This window comes from Podarcis tiliguerta (assembly GCF_965153285.1).
Source record: "Podarcis tiliguerta genome assembly, chromosome: 1".
In the NCBI taxonomy this organism is placed as follows: Eukaryota; Metazoa; Chordata; class Lepidosauria; order Squamata; family Lacertidae; genus Podarcis; species Podarcis tiliguerta.
The window spans coordinates 56268814-56287914 of NC_139534.1; the positions used below are offsets into that span (position 1 = coordinate 56268814).

A 19101-nucleotide genomic window follows, 5' to 3' on the forward strand; every position below is an offset into this window, starting at 1 on the left:
GAGATTGCACAGCCTTTTCAAAGACGTATAAACAAATGGCTTCCCCCAGGGATGACTAGAATTTTAGGCAAGCAACTGGAAAAAGTAAAGATGGAATGCAGAGAGGTGCTGCTGAAGTGTGTCAGTGAATTATGGGATATAGGAAAGACAATACTGTATGGTGGATAAAGAGAAAACAAATCAAAGAGTGAGAATATGCATGATTAAGTCCCACACTAAAAGCACCCATAATGATGACATTCTTCTGTTTAAAATGCAAGCAAGTCATTGGCAACAGGTTTTCTCCTCAGCCTCCACCTTATCTTTTCTGCAGATTAAATGGGGCAGCAGGGCTGTCATTTTGGTACCATTATATGGATGCTGTTTTGCATTGCAGGGGGTTGGACTAGATGACCCTCAGGGTCCCTTCCAAATCTTCAGTTCTTTGATTCTGTGACACCCAGGTTGCAGTCCTAATCCTGTTTACCAGAATCTCAGTCCCATTGAATTTAGTGGGACTTACACACATAGGTTTGTACTATTAATAGTTGTTGCCTAGCAACTACTGCTTTAATTTGTACTTTAAAGAGTTTTCATCCCCAGTCATATCAGAAGTATCAGGCATTTAACTGAGGGTTAGCATTTCCCTTTTTTGTCCACTAGATGCCCCCAGGGAGATGACTTTTGCAGCAGCAATGCTGTTTGCTAGCTTTTCTTATGATCAAAAGGACTTGGTGCTGACGTATTTGAAACATTCAGCTAAAGGGTTAAAAGGTAAAGGACCCCTGGCCGGTTAAGTCAATTAAAAGGCAACTATGGGGTGCAGTGCTCATCTCGCTTTCAGGCCGAGGGAGCCAGCATTTGTCCACAGATAGCTGCCCGGGTCATGTGGCCAGCATGACTAAATCGCTTCTGGTGCAACACAGTGCACGAAAACACTGTTTACCTTCCTTCCACAGCAGCCCGGTCATGTGGCCAGCATGACTAAACCACTTCTGGTGCAACAGAGCGCACGAAAACACCATTTACCTTCCTGCTACAGCGGTATCTATTTATCTACTTGCACTGGTGTGCTTTCAAACTGCTAGGTTGGCAGGAGCTGGGACAGAGCAATGGGAGCTCACTCTGTTGCAGGGATTTGAACCACCGACCTTCCAATTGGCGAACCCAAGAGGCTCAGTGGTTTAGAGCACAGCGCCACCTGCTCCCTTCCAAATTTGTTTTTCAAATAAAAGACAATCATTATGACAGTTTTGTTTTGTGGAACTGTGGTCTTTATCAAAGAAATAATCACTAAAATAATGATTGCATCCAGTGCTACTTTTCTAGAAAAAGAGGTGCTGGAACTCACCATGAACACCTCCCTTGTTCTCTTAGAATGGCAATGGGGCATGTCTGAGAGGTGCTGGAACCGAGTTCTGGTGAGTTCCATCTGGGGAAAAAGCCCTGATTGCATCCTATATCACAGCTAGAGCACAGCCTGATGTACATGCACACAGAAAGCACTATAATCTCTCCCACAAAGTGTCAATTGTATATTCTCATGTCGCTTACAGAGGAAGAGTAATAATGGGTGAAGGAGCCCTAAAAGCCACAGTTGGGAAGTACCCTTGACTCTGGACAACGCGAGCTTCCATAAATGTGCCACCAAACTGCCCTGAATTCCCTGTTAAGCACACACTTTCATGTGCTGACCCTTTAATTGACTTTGGGAAGTGTCTTTGTGCAAAACTAGCATAACCCTGGAGGACCAGAACAGTATATTTCCAACCCAGATCCTTGATAGCTTTGCAGAAATATGGAGAGGTTGCTCTTTTTAACGTGAAATTGTGTGATGAACGATTGCATACCATCATAGAATGTCCGCTGCTACTCTTGTTACTGAAATGAAAAGGGAGAAAAAAGATGAACTGAAAATGTGCTCCTAATAAGATGGTACATATTAGAAAGGATTTTATTTCTGCAGCACCTTCTTCCAAGAGAATTTCTAACTGTTACTACTCAGTTCAAAGTCTCACAGCCTGACCCCAGTATGTTTGATCTTGGTGTTGTAAGCAGATATGCAACCTTTTCCCAAGCACAATGTTTTATTTATCGATGATGATGATAAACACAAACACATTTTAATGGTGATCAGTATTCTGTCTCAGTATGCACTGGCATTGCCTTTAAAGGACAAGACTGGTAGAGAGGTTTTAAAGCAGAAGTTGGAGGCCATCTGTCATGGATGCTTTAGCCGAGATTCTTGCATTGCAGGTGGTTGGGCTAGATGACCCTCAGGATCCCTTCCACCTCTACAATTCTATGAAAATGTGAATAATTAAAAGAGTTTAATTAATGCCAGGGTATTGTTAGGGAGCGGTTCAGGGGGCTTCACATTTCGCACACACCACATTTTTATTAAAACTTTTAAAAATTATGTTGGTTATAGAGAGGCTCTGAAAACCAGTCTAAATCTGCCTCTGTACATATAAATTAGTATATGCCAATATTGTTCAGATTTGTGTTGTGAGACTCTGCCCTAAGTGTTTTAAGGACCAGACAACATCCCTGCCTTCTGTCGTGCCACTTCCATAGCAGAGGCCCATCACTGGCTCCAGGAATGTCCCCAAAGGCAAAACAAGGACTATCAGTTAATGGAAACTCACACTACAACATGAATGAATGAAAGGAGGACATCTCAAACAATCAGAAAACACAGCAGACTCAGCACATTTGATGACAGTACCAAGCTTCACTCGAAAACCTATTATAAACCACATTCTGTGGAGAAGTGTAAAATGGTGGGGAATCTCAGAATAAAATTGGTTTGGCGAACCTATTTTCACATCAGGGTTCCATTGTCTTTATCTGCTGGGTAACAGTAAGGGGTGCAACAGAAGAAGCTTTAACCAATGTGTGGGGGGGTTTGGGGGGGAGGGGTATAGGTAAATCTCCTGCTTCCCCATTCCCACATCCCTTAAAGACACAAGAGCCCTGCCAGGAAGGGCAAGGATGAAATCTCAAAAAGAAGAGTGAAGCATAAGGATAGAGGTGAAGGAAGAACAAGGGGCAAAAGATAAAAACAGAAGGGCAATCAGGTGGATGGAAAATTAGGAAAGGGCAGCTATCACCTGGGAACTCTTGATATAGGGCCCATTAAATTCAGTGAGATCGATTGAGTCCCAAGTACATAAGTGTTCATAGGACTTGAACCCTCCTTGTCTCCTTCACTTTGCATGTCGCGTTTTCTTTTGGGGAGGTGTTTTTTTTTTTTTTTTTGGAGGGGGTGGGGCTTGCAAGCCGGCGTATAGGGACTGTCTTGTTTTGATTGTATGAAGGCTTGCCTGGGAGCTTTTTTGGATGAAGAGTGGGGTACAAATGTGACCAAAAAAAAAAAAAAAGTGGAAGAAGAAGTCTTTCTCGATTTCTGCTGCCTCGTGTCCATTCATAGCAAGTGGAAGTGAGATTACTATTGGGAGAGCAGAGGCGTTTTCTCTTTTGGCCGGGTTTTGCACTTTTGACCCGGTCCCCTATTAATTCCCTGCGGGTGGATCCCCAGGTGCAGTCTCTGCTCCCTGATGAGTTCTTACTTCAGCCAGCCCACCTCCACTGACCCTATATAATGCCAGCGTCTTTACCAGCTTTCCTTCTATGGGGAGGGGCTGCCAGGGCTCTGCTTCTGTTTTTCGTTGGTTGCTGCAGCCATGGACTGGGGCTACAGAGATTTGGGGGGGTTAGCAATCTTGGTGATTCTGGGGCTGTGCCAAGGGCAAGGTGACGTTTGGAGGGTGGGCTCCTTACCCTCCCCATATCATTACAACTGTGGGGAGTACAGCATGCAGCTCCTTGTGTTTCCTAGCCCAGGCCGAGATGTCCGCTTTAAAGTTGTGGGTAAGGAAGGCTCTCTTTCCTCTTGAAGAAATAATAAGACTGGTCTGTTAGAAAGAAGGGGGTGGGTCAGTTGTGTGTGTTTGTTGGGGCATGAAATATAGGGCAACTTCTTGAAACGTTATCTGGGCTCCTCAGTGGGGTCCCACTGTGCCTCCCTTGGTGTCTGCCAAGTTTCCTGCCGCTCTCAATTTATTTTTTATTATGTCTTCATTGTGAGGGTTTGGAAAGGTTATTTGGTGGAATGGCTGCCTGCATTTTTGTTTGATTTGTTTTGAGGTGTGTGTAGGTGTCTTCCACTTTGGGGAGAGTTTCTCCAGCGTTGCCAGTCTTTCCTCTGTGAAATGGGCATATTTTTGTGGCGCTCACAACAGTTCCTTGGCTTCTCAAATGTATCTCTGGGTCTTAAAAGGTTGGAGTGGTAGGAGCCCTGCTTTTATGCTTACCTATGGCAGAATGGTTCTTTGGAAGGTGGATGCCAAACAGCAGGTCTGTGTGTTCTTTGTTAGTCCTGGCCAGGGAGAGGGGATTCAGTAACCTCTCAAAGGAGAGGTCACAGGGAAGCAGAGGTATGTAGTTGCCCTCTTATTCTGGTCATCTCTAAATGACCAAGAAAAAAGATTTCTGGCAAGCTATAGAAGCTGCAGGCTTTTAGCTCCCATTAAATCCCACAGTACTATTTTCTTTAAATGCTGCAGCAGCTGCCTTGCTTAGCTGTATTTAAAGCTGTGTTGCTTCAGTGGAGCACTTCAGAATACCCCACACTCCTTGTGATGGGAGTGATGCTCCTTGCCAGCCACCTCCTTTGTGGTAGGTTGCGACAGCTTTGTGGCAATGGCAGCTTTTCTCTTCATGGTTTTGGATATCTATATCTAGAATGAGAAGGTTTAGTTGAAGAAAATGCTCAAAGCTGTGAAACTGGGGAGGCCACGGGGAGAGTTGCAGTTCCTGTACGTGTGTCTAGAGCCAAGGCTTTGAGGGCGTGGTGGTGAGAATAGAAACTCAAAGAAGTGCAAACATTCTCCCCAAACTAGGCTTTATTAAAAAGCTTGTTTTAAGACAATTGTTCTACTTGTTAAAAAAATTAGGAGACTTAACAGTATAATTTAGGCTCTATCTGCACTTCCCATTTAAAGCAGCAGCATGCCACTTTAAACAGCCATGGCTTCTTCCCCCAAAGAATCCTGGGAGCTGTAGTTTAAGGGCATGTAGAGTTGTTAAGGTACCCCCTAGTCCCCTCAGAGTTAAAATTTCCAGAGTTCTCTGTGAAGAGGGATTGATCAACTACTCTGTGAACTGTAGCTCTGGAAGGGTCTCCAAGCAACTCTCAGGACGCTTAATTACAGTTCCTAGTATTCTTTGGAGGATGGGAAGCAGTATGATTCTGCTTTAAATGTATGGTGTGAATGTGGCCTTAGTCTGGCATCTGATTAAGCCTACAATTGTTGGCACATATGGATTCCAGTAGAGCCCCCTCTCAAGTTAACAGGCATATTAAGTGACTGTTGTAAAACGTTTTTCCTTGGTCTTATGGGGACTACTCACTCAAATAATTGCAGCAATAATGAGCATGTTGGTCTAGCACAAGCACCCCAAAAATTGCCCTCCATATGTTTTGGGACTACAATTGCCATCATCCCTGACCACTGGTTCTGTTAGCTAGGGATGGTGGGAGTCGTAGTCCCAAAACAGCTGGAGGGCTGAGTTTGGGGGTGCCTGGTCTAGCACCTGTTGTTGGAGGCATAGCTCTTGAATTGGCCTTATTATTGGATTTCAAAGCAAGTGAAAAGTTCACACTCTTTCTATGTGGTTCAGGCACTAACTGATAATAAGGGACACACATCTGAAGAGCTTTAGAAGTCTCAACCAATGCAAATAAGTTTTCTTGAGCTGTTGCATCTCTTGGTGGCTAATGCATTAACCTCTCATCAACAGATGAGTTTGGGGTAGCCTTTGAAGTTTCGAATTGCTCAATCTGCCGCCACTGGATCACATCTAATGGGGCTATTGCTTTCTCTGCCGGCTACGATGGCTGTCACGTACTAAATAAGGTGAGGCTCTTCTGGATTTTGTGTTGCAGGCTTCCCTGGAAACCCTATACTGCATGGCCAACATTGTCATTCTGAATAGCACAATATAATTTTATATGGACATCTGGATTGTGCCCTTAAGACCTCAGGGGAATTGTATATGCAGCCTTTCTGAGAGCATGTTTAGGGTTCTAGGACTTGGGAAAAGAGCAATGTAAGCTTTTGCTTGCAGATATTCAGCTTGGGCAGATGGACTCCAAAGGCAGAGAAGTAGCCCTGTTCTGTATGAGTCCCCTTCACATGTGAAAGGGGCTGCTGATTTTCCCAGCTCCTTCTGTTCTTCCAACAGTCCTGTGAGCTACTTTAGGTTGAGAGGGAGTGATTGGCCCAGGGTCAGCCCATCAACTTCTTGATTGTGCAAGGATTTAAGTCGCCCACTCTTCTAAGCACATAATTTCAGGAAACCTTGTTGTAAGGCAGGTAATAGGCCTAACTTGAGGGTAGGGAGACTGTTACCTGACTGCCAATTTCCATCAGACATGCTGGCTGGGTTTAGTTTTTACATTTATAGCTACCTCTAGAATCTAGCAACATTTGGGAGGCACAGGTTCCCCAGGTTCCCTGGTCACTTCTGATTTTTGCTTTAGTGATTTTGCAAATAGCTGGCTATGCAGAAAGTCCAAGTATTAGAAAGGGTAGAATTGTCTTCCAAAGTATAGCAACGTGTGCAGTAGAGAACTGAACAGCCTAAAACCAGGGTGTAGAACTCAGTGAAGCCCAAGGGGAACAAGGTCCACGAGGGGGAGGAGAGCAGGAAAAGTCCTGTTGAGTAATTGGACCTCATGCCATGCATACCACTTAGTTGTATCCTGCCCAAGATTTTGGCCAACTACTGCAGCAGAAATCCTCTGTCAGGAAAATTAGCTCTGTTGTATAGACATTTAAGATGAGCTTTTAGATGTTTTAGGAGGATGCTTCTCACCTGGTACCTAGCAATCCAGTCCACTAGCTTAGTCAGTATTCGGCCAAATAAATTTAAATTTACTATCAAAACAAGATTCATATGTCATAGCCAGACTATGATAATGCCTTGTAACAGGTACATTGGTATTTGACTCTAAAACCTCAGTATTCTATATCCGTCCTGACTCATCAATGTGACAGAAACTTGCAACTACTCTATAACATTCTGGTTCAATGCATCTTGCAGGATAACAGCAATAACTTGAAAGTCCGGATAGAGGAACTAGCAAGCAACAGAAGAGTTGTTGTCTCCCATGATGTCAACATAATATGCCCCAAGCCACAAGAATATGTCCCAGAGGACAACATGCGTCATGTGCCTCAGCCCCAGCCTGGCGTGGTGCGCCCTCTGCCTCATTCCCAGCCTGGCCTAGAGTTCCCACTGCCTCAGTCTTGGCCCAGCCAGGTGCGCCCACAACCTCAGCCCCAGCCTGGCTTAGAGCATACAGTGCCTGGCCTGATACGCCCAGAGCCCCAGCCTGGCATAGTGCACCCGTGGCCTCAGCCCCAGCCTCAGCCTGGCCAAGAGCGTCCAGTGCCTGGCCTAATACGCCCAGAGCCCCAGCCTGGCATAGTGCACCCGTGGCCTCAGCCCCAGCCTCAGCCTGGCCAAGAGCGTCCAGTGCCTGGCCTAATACGGCCAGAGCCCCAGCCTGGCATAGTGCGCCCACAGCCCCAGCCTCAGCCTGGCCAAGAGGGACCAGTGCCTGGCCTGATAAGCCCAGAGCCCCAGCCTGGCATAGTGCACCCGTGGCCTCAGCCCGGCCAAGTGCGCCCACTGCCTCAGCCTCAGCCCGGCAAAGTACAGCCTCAGCCTGGTCTAGTGCGCCCACGGCCTCAGCCGCAGCCCGGCCAGGTGCACCCACTGCCTCATCCTCAGCCTGGCCAAGTACGCCCGCTGCCTCAACCTCAGCCCGGCCAAGTGCGCCCGCTGCCTCAGCCTCAGCCCGGCCAAGTGCGCCCATTTCCTCAGCCTCAGCCCGGCCTAGTGCTCCCAATGCCTCAGCCTAAGCCGCAGCCTGGCCAAGTGCACCCATGGCCACAGCCTCAGCCCGGCGAAGTGCGCCCATTGCCTCAGCCCGGCGAAGTGCGCCCGCTGCCTCAGCCTCAGCCCGGCCAAGTGCGCCCGCTACCTCAGCCGGGCCAAGTGCACCCAATACCTCAGCCTCACCCCGGCCTAGTGCGCCCGCTGCCTCAACCTCAGCCTCAGCCCGGCCTGGTGCGCCCACTGCCTCAGCCTGGCCAAGTGCACCCGCTGCCTCAGCCTCAGCCCGGCCTAGTGCGCCCACTGCCTCAGCCTCAGCCTCAGCCCGGCCAAGTGCGCCCACTGCCTCAGCCTCAGCCCGGCCAAGTGCGCCCACTGCCTCAGCCTCAGCCCGGCCAAGTGCAACCGCTTCCTCAGCCTCAGCCTGGCCAAGTGCACCCGCTGCCTCAGCCTCAGCCTCAGCCTCAGCCCGGCCTAGTGCGCCCACTGCCTCAGCCTCAGCCTGGCCAAGTGCGCCCGCTGCCTCAGCCTCAGCCTCAGCCCGGCCTAGTGCACCCGCTGCCTCAGCCTCAGCCCGGCCAAGTGCGCCCGCTGCCTCAGCCTCAGCCCGGCCAAGTGCACCCGCTGCCTCAGCCTCAGCCTCAGCCCGGCCTAGTGCGCCCGCTGCCTCAACCTCAGCCTCAGCCCGGCCAAGTACGCCCACTGCCTCAGCCTCAGCCCGGCCAAGTGCACCCGCTTCCTCAGCCTCAGCCTGGCCAAGTGCACCCGCTGCCTCAGCCTCAGCCTCAGCCCGGCCTAGTGCGCCCACTGCCTCAGCCTCAGCCTGGCCAAGTGCGCCCGCTGCCTCAGCCTCAGCCTCAGCCCGGCCTAGTGCACCCGCTGCCTCAGCCTCAGCCCGGCCAAGTGCACCCGCTGCCTCAGCCTCAGCCTCAGCCCGGCCTAGTGCGCCCGCTGCCTCAGCCTCAGCCTCAGCCTCAGCCCGGCCTAGTGCACCCACTTCCTCAACCTCAGCCTCAGCCCGGCCAAGTTCACCCGCTGCCTCAGCCTCAGCCTCAGCCTCAGCCTGGCCAAGTGCACCCACTTCCTCAACCTCAGCCTCAGCCCGGCCAAGTTCACCCGCTGCCTCAGCCTCAGCCTCAGCCCGGCCAAGTGCACCCGCTGCCTCAGCCTCAGCCTCAGCCCGGCCAAGTGCACCCGCTGCCTCAGCCTCAGCCTCAACCCGGCCAAGTGCGCCCTCAGCCTCAGCCCGGCCAAGTGCACCCGCTGCCTCAGCCTCAGCCCGGCCAAGTGCACCCGCTGCCTCAGCCTCAGCCCGGCCAAGTGCACCCACTGCCTCAACCTCAGCCTCAGCCCGGCCTAGTGCGCCCTCAGCCTCAGCCCGGCCAAGTGCGCCCGCTGCCTCAGCCTCAGCCCGGCCAAGTGCACCCGCTGCCTCAGCCTCAGCCCGGCCAAGTGCACCCGCTGCCTCAGCCTCAGCCCGGCCAAGTGCACCCACTGCCTCAACCTCAGCCTCAGCCCGGCCTAGTGCGCCCTCAGCCTCAGCCCGGCCAAGTGCGCCCGCTGCCTCAGCCTCAGCCCGGCCAAGTGCACCCGCTGCCTCAGCCTCAGCCTGGCCAAGTGCGCCCACTGCCTCAGCCTGGCCAAGTGCGCCCACTGCCTCAGCCTCAGCCCGGCCAAGTGCACCCGCTGCCTCAGCCTCAGCCCGGCCTAGTGCGCCCTCAGCCTCAGCCTGGCCAAGTGCGCCCACTGCCTCAGCCTCAGCCCGGCCAAGTGCGCCCACTGCCTCAGCCTCAGCCTGGCCAAGAGCGTCCAGTGCCTGGCCTAATACGCCCAGAGCCCCAGCCTGGCATAGTGCGCCCACAGCCCCAGCCTCAGCCCGGCCAAGTGCACCCGCTGCCTCAGCCTCAGCCCGGCCTAGTGCGCCCGTTGCCTCAGCCTCAGCCCGGCCTAGTGCACCCGCTGCCTCAGCCCGGCCAAGTGCACCCACTGCCTCAGCCTCAACCCGGCCTAGTGCGCCCGCTGCCTCAGCCTCAGCCTGGCCAAGTGCACCCGCTGCCTCAGCCTCAGCCACAGCCTGGCCAAGTGCACCCATGGCCTCAGCCTCAACCTGGCGAAGTACAGCCGCAGCCTGGTCAAGTGCGCCCATGGCCTCAGCCTGGTCAGGTGGGCCCACTGCCTCAGCCTGGCCAAGTGCACCCGCTGCCTCAGCCTCAGCCCGGCCTGGTGCGCCCGCTGCCTCAGCCTCAGCCCAGCCAAGTGCACCCACTGCCTCAGCCTCAGCCTGGCCTAGTGCGCCCGCTGCCTCAGCCACAGCCTCAGCCCGGCCAAGTGCGCCCACTGCCTCAGCCTCAGCCTGGCCAAGTGCACCCGTGGCCTCAGCCGCAGCCTGGCCAAGTGCACCCACAGCCTCACCCCGGCCAAGTGCGCCCGCTGCCTCAACCTCAGCCTCAGCCCGGCCAAGTGCGCCCGCTGCCTCAACCTCAGCCTCAGCCCGGCCTAGTGCGCCCTCAGCCTCAGCCCGGCCAAGTGCGCCCGCTGCCTCAACCTCAGCCTCAGCCCGGCCTAGTGCGCCCTCAGCCTCAGCCCGGCCAAGTGCGCCCGCTGCCTCAACCTCAGCCTCAGCCCGGCCTAGTGCGCCCTCAGCCTCAGCCCGGCCAAGTGCGCCCGCTGCTTCAACCTCAGCCTCAGCCCGGCCTAGTGCGCCCTCAGCCTCAGCCCGGCCAAGTGCACCCGCTGCCTCAGCCTCAGCCCGGCCATGTTCACCCGCTGCCTCAGCCTCAGCCCAGCCAAGTACGCCCGCTGCCTCAGCCTCAGCCCGGCCAAGTACGCCCGCTGCCTCAGCCTCAGCCCGGTCAAGTGCTCCCGCTGCCTCAGCCTCAGCCCGGCCAAGTTCACCCGCTGCCTCAGCCTCAGCCTGGCCAAGTGCACCCGCTGCCTCAACCTCAGCCTCAGCCCGGCCTAGTGCGCCCGCTGCCTCAGCCTCAGCCCGGCCAAGTACGCCCGCTGCCTCAGCCTCAGCCTGGCCAAGTGCGCCCACTGCCTCAGCCTCAGCCCGGCCAAGTGCACCCGCTGCCTCAGCCTCAGCCTGGCCAAGTGCACCCGCTGCCTCAGCCTCAGCCTGGCCAAGTGCGCCCACTGCCTCAGCCTCAGCCCGGTCAAGTGCTCCCGCTGCCTCAGCCTCAGCCTGGCCAAGTGCGCCCACTGCCTCAGCCTCAGCCCGGCCAAGTGCTCCCGCTGCCTCAGCCTGGCCAAGTGCGCCCGCTGCCTCAGCCACAGCCCGGCCTTGTGCAACCAGTGCTTCCTCTGTATCCTGGCCTCATGCACCCTTCTGGCCTCTACAGTATAGGTATGTGATCATTTTGCGATGTTATCATTAAGCACAACTCTGTGATCTGTGCTGTTAAGTAAAACAGAAGCATTCTGAACTAAGTAAATAATACTGATGGGTATTGTATGAATACAGTAATAGTTGTTCTGCATAAAGTTCAGACTATTGATTGATCATCGACTTTCTTGATTTAGTGTTGCATACTAATTCTGCATATGGAGTGTCAGGGAAGCTGTATTATATTTATACCACAGGGCAAGGATGAAGCATGGATTCAAGTATATGAAGAATGTGATCTATTTCTGCCTCTGAATATCTGATAAGATTCTAGGAGAGACCTTTAGTTCCTTTAAAAAAGAGCATTCTACTTCCTTTAATGATTCATTGGACACAAAAAATATTTGTTCTTGGCTTCCCACTTGTTCATTGCAGGGACCGACCCACTACTCATTCACATCAAGCCATTGCTTATTTTAAAATCTGGCTTAACGTGGCATGCAAGCCAGTCCTAATAGGGCATACTTTATCATGCTCCAGATAACACTGTAGCTCTTTTCTTGCCCTCCCAGGTTCTCCTCTAACCCAGGAGCAGTGCCAGGTTTCATCTGGAAAGATTGCCTGTGCAGGTTCACTAGGACAAGCTGAATGTTACCAGACTGGATGCTGTTATGATGAGAGGGACCAAACTACTCCATGTTACTATGGCAACACAGGTAAAGGCCAAAATACTTCTTCTTTTAGTTTCCTGCTAATTGCCTGGTGTGCTGGTGGTAAATTAGGCTGGCAACCATGATAATGATTCATTTACCAAGGGGACTTATTGCTTGTACTAAGGAAATAGCCCGGTTTGCATATAATGCCAAACCAAACAATGGCTAAGCATGGATGTATAAGCAGTTGTTCACAGTAAAAAAATGCAGCCAATTCCCTCCTTCCCCAGTTGTTCTGCTGCTACTGAATCATGGCTTTTGGCTTAGCATTGCATCTGAACCAGATCTCATGGTTTGCCCCAACCCACAGGCAGCAAGCCAGGAACAAACCTTGGCTACAGCTTGTGTCTTCTCTGATCAAGAGAAACCATGAGCCTGCATTTAAATGTAATGCTAAGCGAAATCATGGCGTAGCTCCAGGTAGCACAGCAGGTTGGCTGGGGGGAGGAGCAAAGCGCTCTAACTACTCCCCCCCCCCGAGTCATGGTTTAAAAACTCCTACAGGTGAACTCCCAGCCATGCTGAGTTCAATACACCTGACACTTAAAGCCACACTGGGATTCTGTCCTGTGCTGGCTACTGCTGAGAATCCAGAGGCTAGCAGGATGAATATGTATCCAGCACAGTTCAAAGCATCACGAACCAGGATACTATACAGTCATACCTCGGGTTGAAGTAGCTTCGGGATAAGTATTTTCAGGTTGTGTGCTGCGGCAACCCGGAAGTAACGGAGCGCGTTACTTCTGGGTTTCGCCGCTCGCGCATGCAGTCAAAATGACATCATGCGCGGAAGCGGCAAATCGCTACCCGTGGACGCGGGTTGCGTTCGCTTCTGGATGCGAATGGGGCTCCGGAACGGATCCCGTTCGCATCCAGAGGTACCACTGTATAGTACTGCTTAAAGGCTCCTTCAGGCTAGTGTTTTATTAGGGGTGTATTTTGTAACATGTTCTTGACACAATAGTAGTGCACTAGTGATGGTTTCATGTTGCTTTGTGGTGCTTCCCTGACGCTACCACATTATTGCTGTCTGAAGGGGCCTATAAAGCAACAACAAAACTCATAACATTTATGGTATGAAGAGAGACCTGGGATTTCAGCAGGAATTTACAGGACATGCAATGATTGCAAATGAAGCAGTATGACTGCCCCCCTCCCCCAACATTTTTGTTTGGCATAAATAGTATTGAAAGCTGGGCTGCATGTGACTGCTCCAGTAGCATCACGAGTGTAAATCATCATGACTGCACAATAAGAACATCTAAATTGGTCCTTATTAAGTGGGGTAGAAACAGCTTCTATACCATGCTAGCTGGGGTTACTTTGAGTTACCTTCCCGTTCCAGGCTCTTCAGGGTTCTAAACTCTGCTTGAAGGGATTCATTTGTGCTGTGGGATGGGGTTCCCTCTGTTTCTACTTCCTGCTCTCTTTGTATATGGTATTGTGTGTTTTATTGCTATGGCTGGTGGCTGATGCAAATAAAGATTCATTCATTCCCTGGAAGCTCTAGAAATCTCAGGTCATTTGGGGCATGCATGCAGATATTTTGAAATATTTTGTCTGTGAAATTGTGCAACAACAGACCTCTACCAAACAAACATTTAAGCATGTTTCACAGTGGCCAAAATATGTGGGGTTGGTTTTTTTTAATTGAACAGCATGTGGGGGTTTTTACCCATTTTGCCAAAACCACATTTTCAAAAATTGTGTGTGGTTACCCCACCAGAGAACCACCAACCCTCTGAGGAGCATCTCACCAGGGCCAAAAGCAGCCAGATAGACAGAAGGAGAGTTGCCTCCAAATTCCAGATTCTACCCCTCCTCTTGCCTCCCAAACACAGAAAGCCATCGTCCATCTCAGAAAAACATAAAACAGTACCTTCCACACATAGGCATGGCAGGATGTGAAGACCATATCCTGAGGGAAGGGATTTGAAGAATATTTTTATTGTTCTTTCCCCTTTCTTGTCTCCTGTACCTGCTGGTTTTGTTTTTTTTCTTGAAGGACCAATTTTATTTTTATTTTTCAGTGGGCAATGGTGCAATTGTAACACTGCTGTGTGTATAACTTTAACAAGCTGGTGTATAAAGCGATGTCTGAAGGTATAAAATTCTGAAAACAAATTGTGTACCATTGCATGTCCATCGTCTGGAGAAATGTGATGTTGCAATTCAGTGGACAGCTTAATATGGCTATAGTGCAACCTGTGAACCTGGGCTCATGCTGCAGGTTCACAGTATCGAGAGCTGTCACGGTTAGGGCTCTCTCTGTCCCAGGAAACCAATTCTTCCTCTACTGGCAGTGTCAATTGTATATTGATTCATATGGAGAAACCAACACCTGTGAGCATTTCCTAATAGGAATTGTGTGACTTAGCAGCAAATAGAGGACTTGTCTCCTGACATTTTAGGGCAGCTGAAAAATGAAGTCCTCCCCTCAATCCGAATACAGCCTGCCCCAGATTTGTGCAAGGAGAAGACAGAAAACTCATATTTCTTTTGAAACGTAAGTGTTTCAGGTTCTGCAAAAGATGGCAAATTCCAGCTTGTGACTCTTGTGTTGTGCTTGTGCTTTGCAGTCACTGTTCAATGCCTTCGAGATGGCCACTTCATTCTGGTTGTCTCCAGGGATATGTTGGACTACCCCATCGTCCTTGACAGTGTCAAACTGTCCTATGCCCAAGGAGGATGTGATCCTGTCAGGAAAACGGAGTCTTTCTTGGTCTTCCACTTCCCTCTCACACACTGTGGTACGACGATTCAGGTGAGGACTCATCTTAGGCAAGTGTCCCTTCATCTGGACCTTGAAGCTTGATAAAAAGAATTATACATGTGCTTCTGTTCCTTCCTAGATGACTGGTGGCAGACTGATATATGAAAACCAATTGGTTTCAGGCGTTGAAATCTTAAGGGGGCCAGATGGTTTTATTACCCGGGACAGCACCTTCATGTAAGTTGATCTCTCCCACACATTACTGAGGTGGTGGTTGCTCTCTATACTATGTCTAAGAGGCGTCATACTGGTCCTAATCGGGGCAGGCCTACTGTTCCTAGCACTGCTTAGCTTGAATAGCAGTCTTCTGAAGTACAGTGGTATCTGTTGAAGTCAAACAGAATCTGTTCTTGAAGTCCATTCGACTTCCAAAATGTTTGGAAACCAAGGCGTGGCTTCCCATTGGCTGCAGGAAGCTCCTGCAGCCAATCAGAAGCTGCATCAGACGTTCGGGTTCCAAGGTATGACTGTAATTTGGATTTTCCAGTAGGGTAACAGCTGTTGGTTGCAAACTACTTTTCAGGTGCATAAGCACAATCACTCAGGTGCTCAAGTGAGTAATCTTGCTTCAAAAATGAGACATGTGGAGGAAAGTTGTGGTTTTTTAAAAGTGTGGTTTCAACCAACAGTGCTTTTGGAAGACGGTAATTTAAGTCACATCCAGTATTGTTTGAAAGAGGTGTTAACAGGGATATATGCATCAAAAAAGATGTGCTGCCTAAGTGGCCAGGAAAACGTAAGAACCTTTTGAGAACTTCAGATATGTGACAAGGCTACTGAACATGGCAAGACTATGCATCATTCCGCTGTCCTGTCTTCCATATGCAGCCTCAATACTCGCTGCATCTACAATGCCACTGACTTCTTGCCAGTTCAGGTTGAGGTCTTCTTTCCTCCCACACCTGCTCCGGTTATCGAGATGGGGCCTCTCCGGTTTGAACTGCGTATTGCTACAGGTAGGTGTGCTTCCAAAGCTTCTGGTTCCAACGGAGCTCACTCTGAAGTCCCATATAGGTGCTAACTTTCACTTTGCCTCTTGTACCCAGACTACAGTTACAGCTCCTACTATACGGATGCAGACTATCCTGTGGTGAAGATACTGAGAGACCCTGTGTATGTGGAGGTTCGCGTCCTGCAGAGAATGGACCCGTCCTTGGTTCTGGTTCTGCATGAATGCTGGGCTACTCCGACCCCTAACCCCCTTGAGAAGCTGCAGTGGCCAATTCTGATAGATGGGTGAGTCAAGTGGGAAGGAGGCATTCTGCTGGTTTCTCTCTATGGATTGCCACCTACTGTTCTCTGCTCAAATGGCAATGCCTCTTTTCCCTAGGTGCCCATTTGAAGGCGATAACTACAGAACCCAGATGGTTCCTATGGGGCCTGCCACATCTCAGCTGCAGTTTCCAGACCATTACCAGCGTTTCACCATTGCTACATTTACATTTGTGGATTCTGCCCATTATATGGTGCTGGATGGATTGGTAAGAGACAGGATTCCTACTGCAGCTGAGCTCGAGTAAGAGCTCCGAAATTGTGGTCTGCAGACCTTAAGTGGTCCATGAGCTTCAGTCAGGTGCTCTGTGGCACATGAGCAGAAGTAGGATGAATGCTGAATTCAGCTGTTTAAATTTATCTCAAAATGCAAGCTATCTTGCTCTGGGCAAATATCTGATCCCTCTGTAAGCTGCAGTCAAGAGTCCCTGAGTGGATCTGACCCTAGGCGGCATGGCTTGCATTAGGTGCCAAATTGAAATGGTGCTGAATTTAATTCTACTTGAATGCAAGCCATACTGGCAAAGGATCCGTCAGGAGAACACTCTTAATGTTCCTTTGCAGCATGTTTTACATGTCCCTCACTTGTCAGGTGAGCGGCAGGTGGGCATGGCAGTGGGGCAAAACTAGGAGGCTTGGCAAGCTTAAAGATTAGGTCTGTGTGCCAGAGATTCCCCATCCCACTCCCATTAATGCACATTTAGAATTATGCCTTAACTGTAAGGAGATAATGTACTTTGTAAATGTTTACGTCCATGAGGATTTTATTATAATATCTTGGAAGACTTGGGTTGACTCCTCTGCTAGCAAGCTTATCTCATGCAATGTCTTTCCTAGGTGTACCTCTTCTGCAGTCTGTCTGTTTGCCACCCCTCTCACCTGCAGCCCTGCAGGAACACGTGTCAAATGCCAGTGGCTGCAAGTAAGTCCAAATGGCTTTGCTGTCGTACCGTAAAAGGTTTATTTGAATCCAGATAGGCTGCCACCAGTATTTCCAGCATGCACAAATGGCACTTACTGCCCATGACTAATAAACAAAAATAGATCTTGGTACTGTACTTGGAACTGGGGGCATAATGCAGAGCACTAAGAGCTGATGGGCTGCAACTAGAGACAAAGTATGAATGAACAGGTACCTGGTAAACACACTCCCTGTTCAAGTGGCTCTTATGTGCTATTTTTAACAGCATATTGCCTCTCTTCGCAAACCTTGAAACTAGGCTGCTGGCACATACCACCAATTCTAACAGTCCATATACAAGGACACTCCAACAACCAGGTGCTCTGACTCCTAACCTCAAATGAAGATCCATCTCTGCAGAATCTTCCCACTTAGCAGTGCTGGCCTGCTGATATGTGATGCTGGGGCTCAGCAACACCCCCTCCCACCAAATAAAGCTTCAGTCCTGATGTGTAGGGGTCTGGCTATGGTTCTTTACTGGGGTAAAGCATTCAGAATTCAAATACTTGTTTTGTAAAGGGTTGTACCTGTCTCTAGTCATTGGGTGTATAAAAGGGTTTCTAGGGCATAGTCCTCCTGCAGGCTTCCAGCTCTAACAATATGATCCATGCTGTACTCCTTTTCCTTCTTACCTTCAAAATTGTATATGGCATAAGGTGGCCTGGTAGAGTTTATACCCGCTTTCTTTCTCCAACTCCCTTTTTAGGAAGTCGTCGGTTTTTGAAGACAGGCAATGGGACAGAATCCTTGGACCTAGTAAGCACTTATGGAGGTGTGATCTTTCAAGAAAGCAGCCAGACTCTTGATAAACAAGTCAAATGGAAGAAAGGTAATAGGTGGTTGGAACTGCAATAATTCATGGGACCAGTGAGTGAGTTGAACTGATGAAAATGCTGTATATTTTTGAACAGGTATTAACATAGTTTTGCCATCAACACTAAATTTCAGTCATCTTATATATATAGTCCTTTGTAAGATACAAACTCTGTATGGATTTATGCCTGAAGCAACCAACTAAAAATTGGGGGGAGGGGGGGTGTCACAAGTCATAAACCTGACTACCAATGTCCTCCTAACAATATCACAACTTTTTAGCTCGTGAGGAGTACTGCTCGGCAGGGCACGTGGCATTTATCTGCCCTCCCATCACTAGTGTCACCATGGCTTATCAGGGGGGCATGGGGCAATAGCAAAGTACACTCACACCATTTGTTGTCAGCATGGTTTCTCCTGACAAGCTGCAGCAACGGGCTCAGGTGAGCACCCTACCCTGACCACTGCAGCTCTTGAGAACATGCACATAATAAACTATGTCTCACAGATGCAGTTTTATTCAGAGTGTACACTACTAGCTTTGACCCCATTGAAACATACCATGGGTCCTTGGCTTGGTAAGTCATGGATGGCACAAATGTGTTTTCAGGAGGTGCAAAGGACTGCCATACCCCAAATGTGCCAGCTTTGATCTGTAACTATCACCCTTACAAGTGCCCCATAGTGTTCATTCTGCACTTGGCATGGCATTTTTCCATGTAGCAGTACTTGCTGGGGAAGGACCTAGCTCAGAAGCAGAGCTTGTTTGCATGCAGAAGGTTCTGGGTTCAAACCCTAGTATCTCCAGGTAGGGTTGGGAGAGCATCCCTGCCTGAAACCCTGGAGAGCTGCAGCCAGTCAATGTAGACAATACGGAGTTGGGTGGACCAATGGTCGGTCTTTGTGGATGGCAGCTTTCTATGTTCTGTTCTCTAGTGCTTACTGCCTATTGATATTGGGCCGACCCTTCACTGTACTGCTTATGATGTCTGGTAAAAATGTTTTTGTTTGAGCAAGCCTACACAGAACTTGTAATTTTATCATGTATGTTTTTAAAATCTACTGGTTTTATTTTTACTGTTTTTAGAGTTTCAATTGCTATTTTAAAATTATCTATACCACTTTATGGAAACCACTTAAGTTGTACATAAATCTTGCAAAATAAGTGCAAGCCTCTTTTCTTTTCCACAGACATGAGCTCCAGTGGAGATCTGGCCCTGATATGCTTGGTAGCACTGCCGTTAGTAGGTGTAATCTTGTTTGTTGTTGTGATCGTACTCTGGAAAAAGAGAAGCAGAGTGACAAAACTCTAGTACTGATGGGAAAATGCATAGAATTAAAGAGTTGTAAACTTTCA

At 49.7% G+C, this 19101-nt stretch overlaps 1 protein-coding gene across 1 annotated transcript; it reads left to right on the forward strand.

The window, feature by feature from the left end:
- Positions 1–2776: 2776 nt before the first annotated feature.
- ZP1 (zona pellucida glycoprotein 1) lies at positions 2777–19101 on the forward strand. Its single transcript, XM_083454601.1, has 13 exons — positions 2777–3852; positions 5785–5900; positions 7090–8181; positions 9676–11233; positions 11785–11928; positions 14505–14689; positions 14778–14875; positions 15527–15654; positions 15745–15934; positions 16029–16179; positions 16808–16892; positions 17638–17760; positions 18936–19101. Exons 1-13 carry the CDS (start codon positions 3666–3668, stop codon positions 19055–19057), a joined length of 4179 nt encoding a protein of 1392 aa, XP_083310727.1. The 5' UTR covers positions 2777–3665; the 3' UTR covers positions 19058–19101.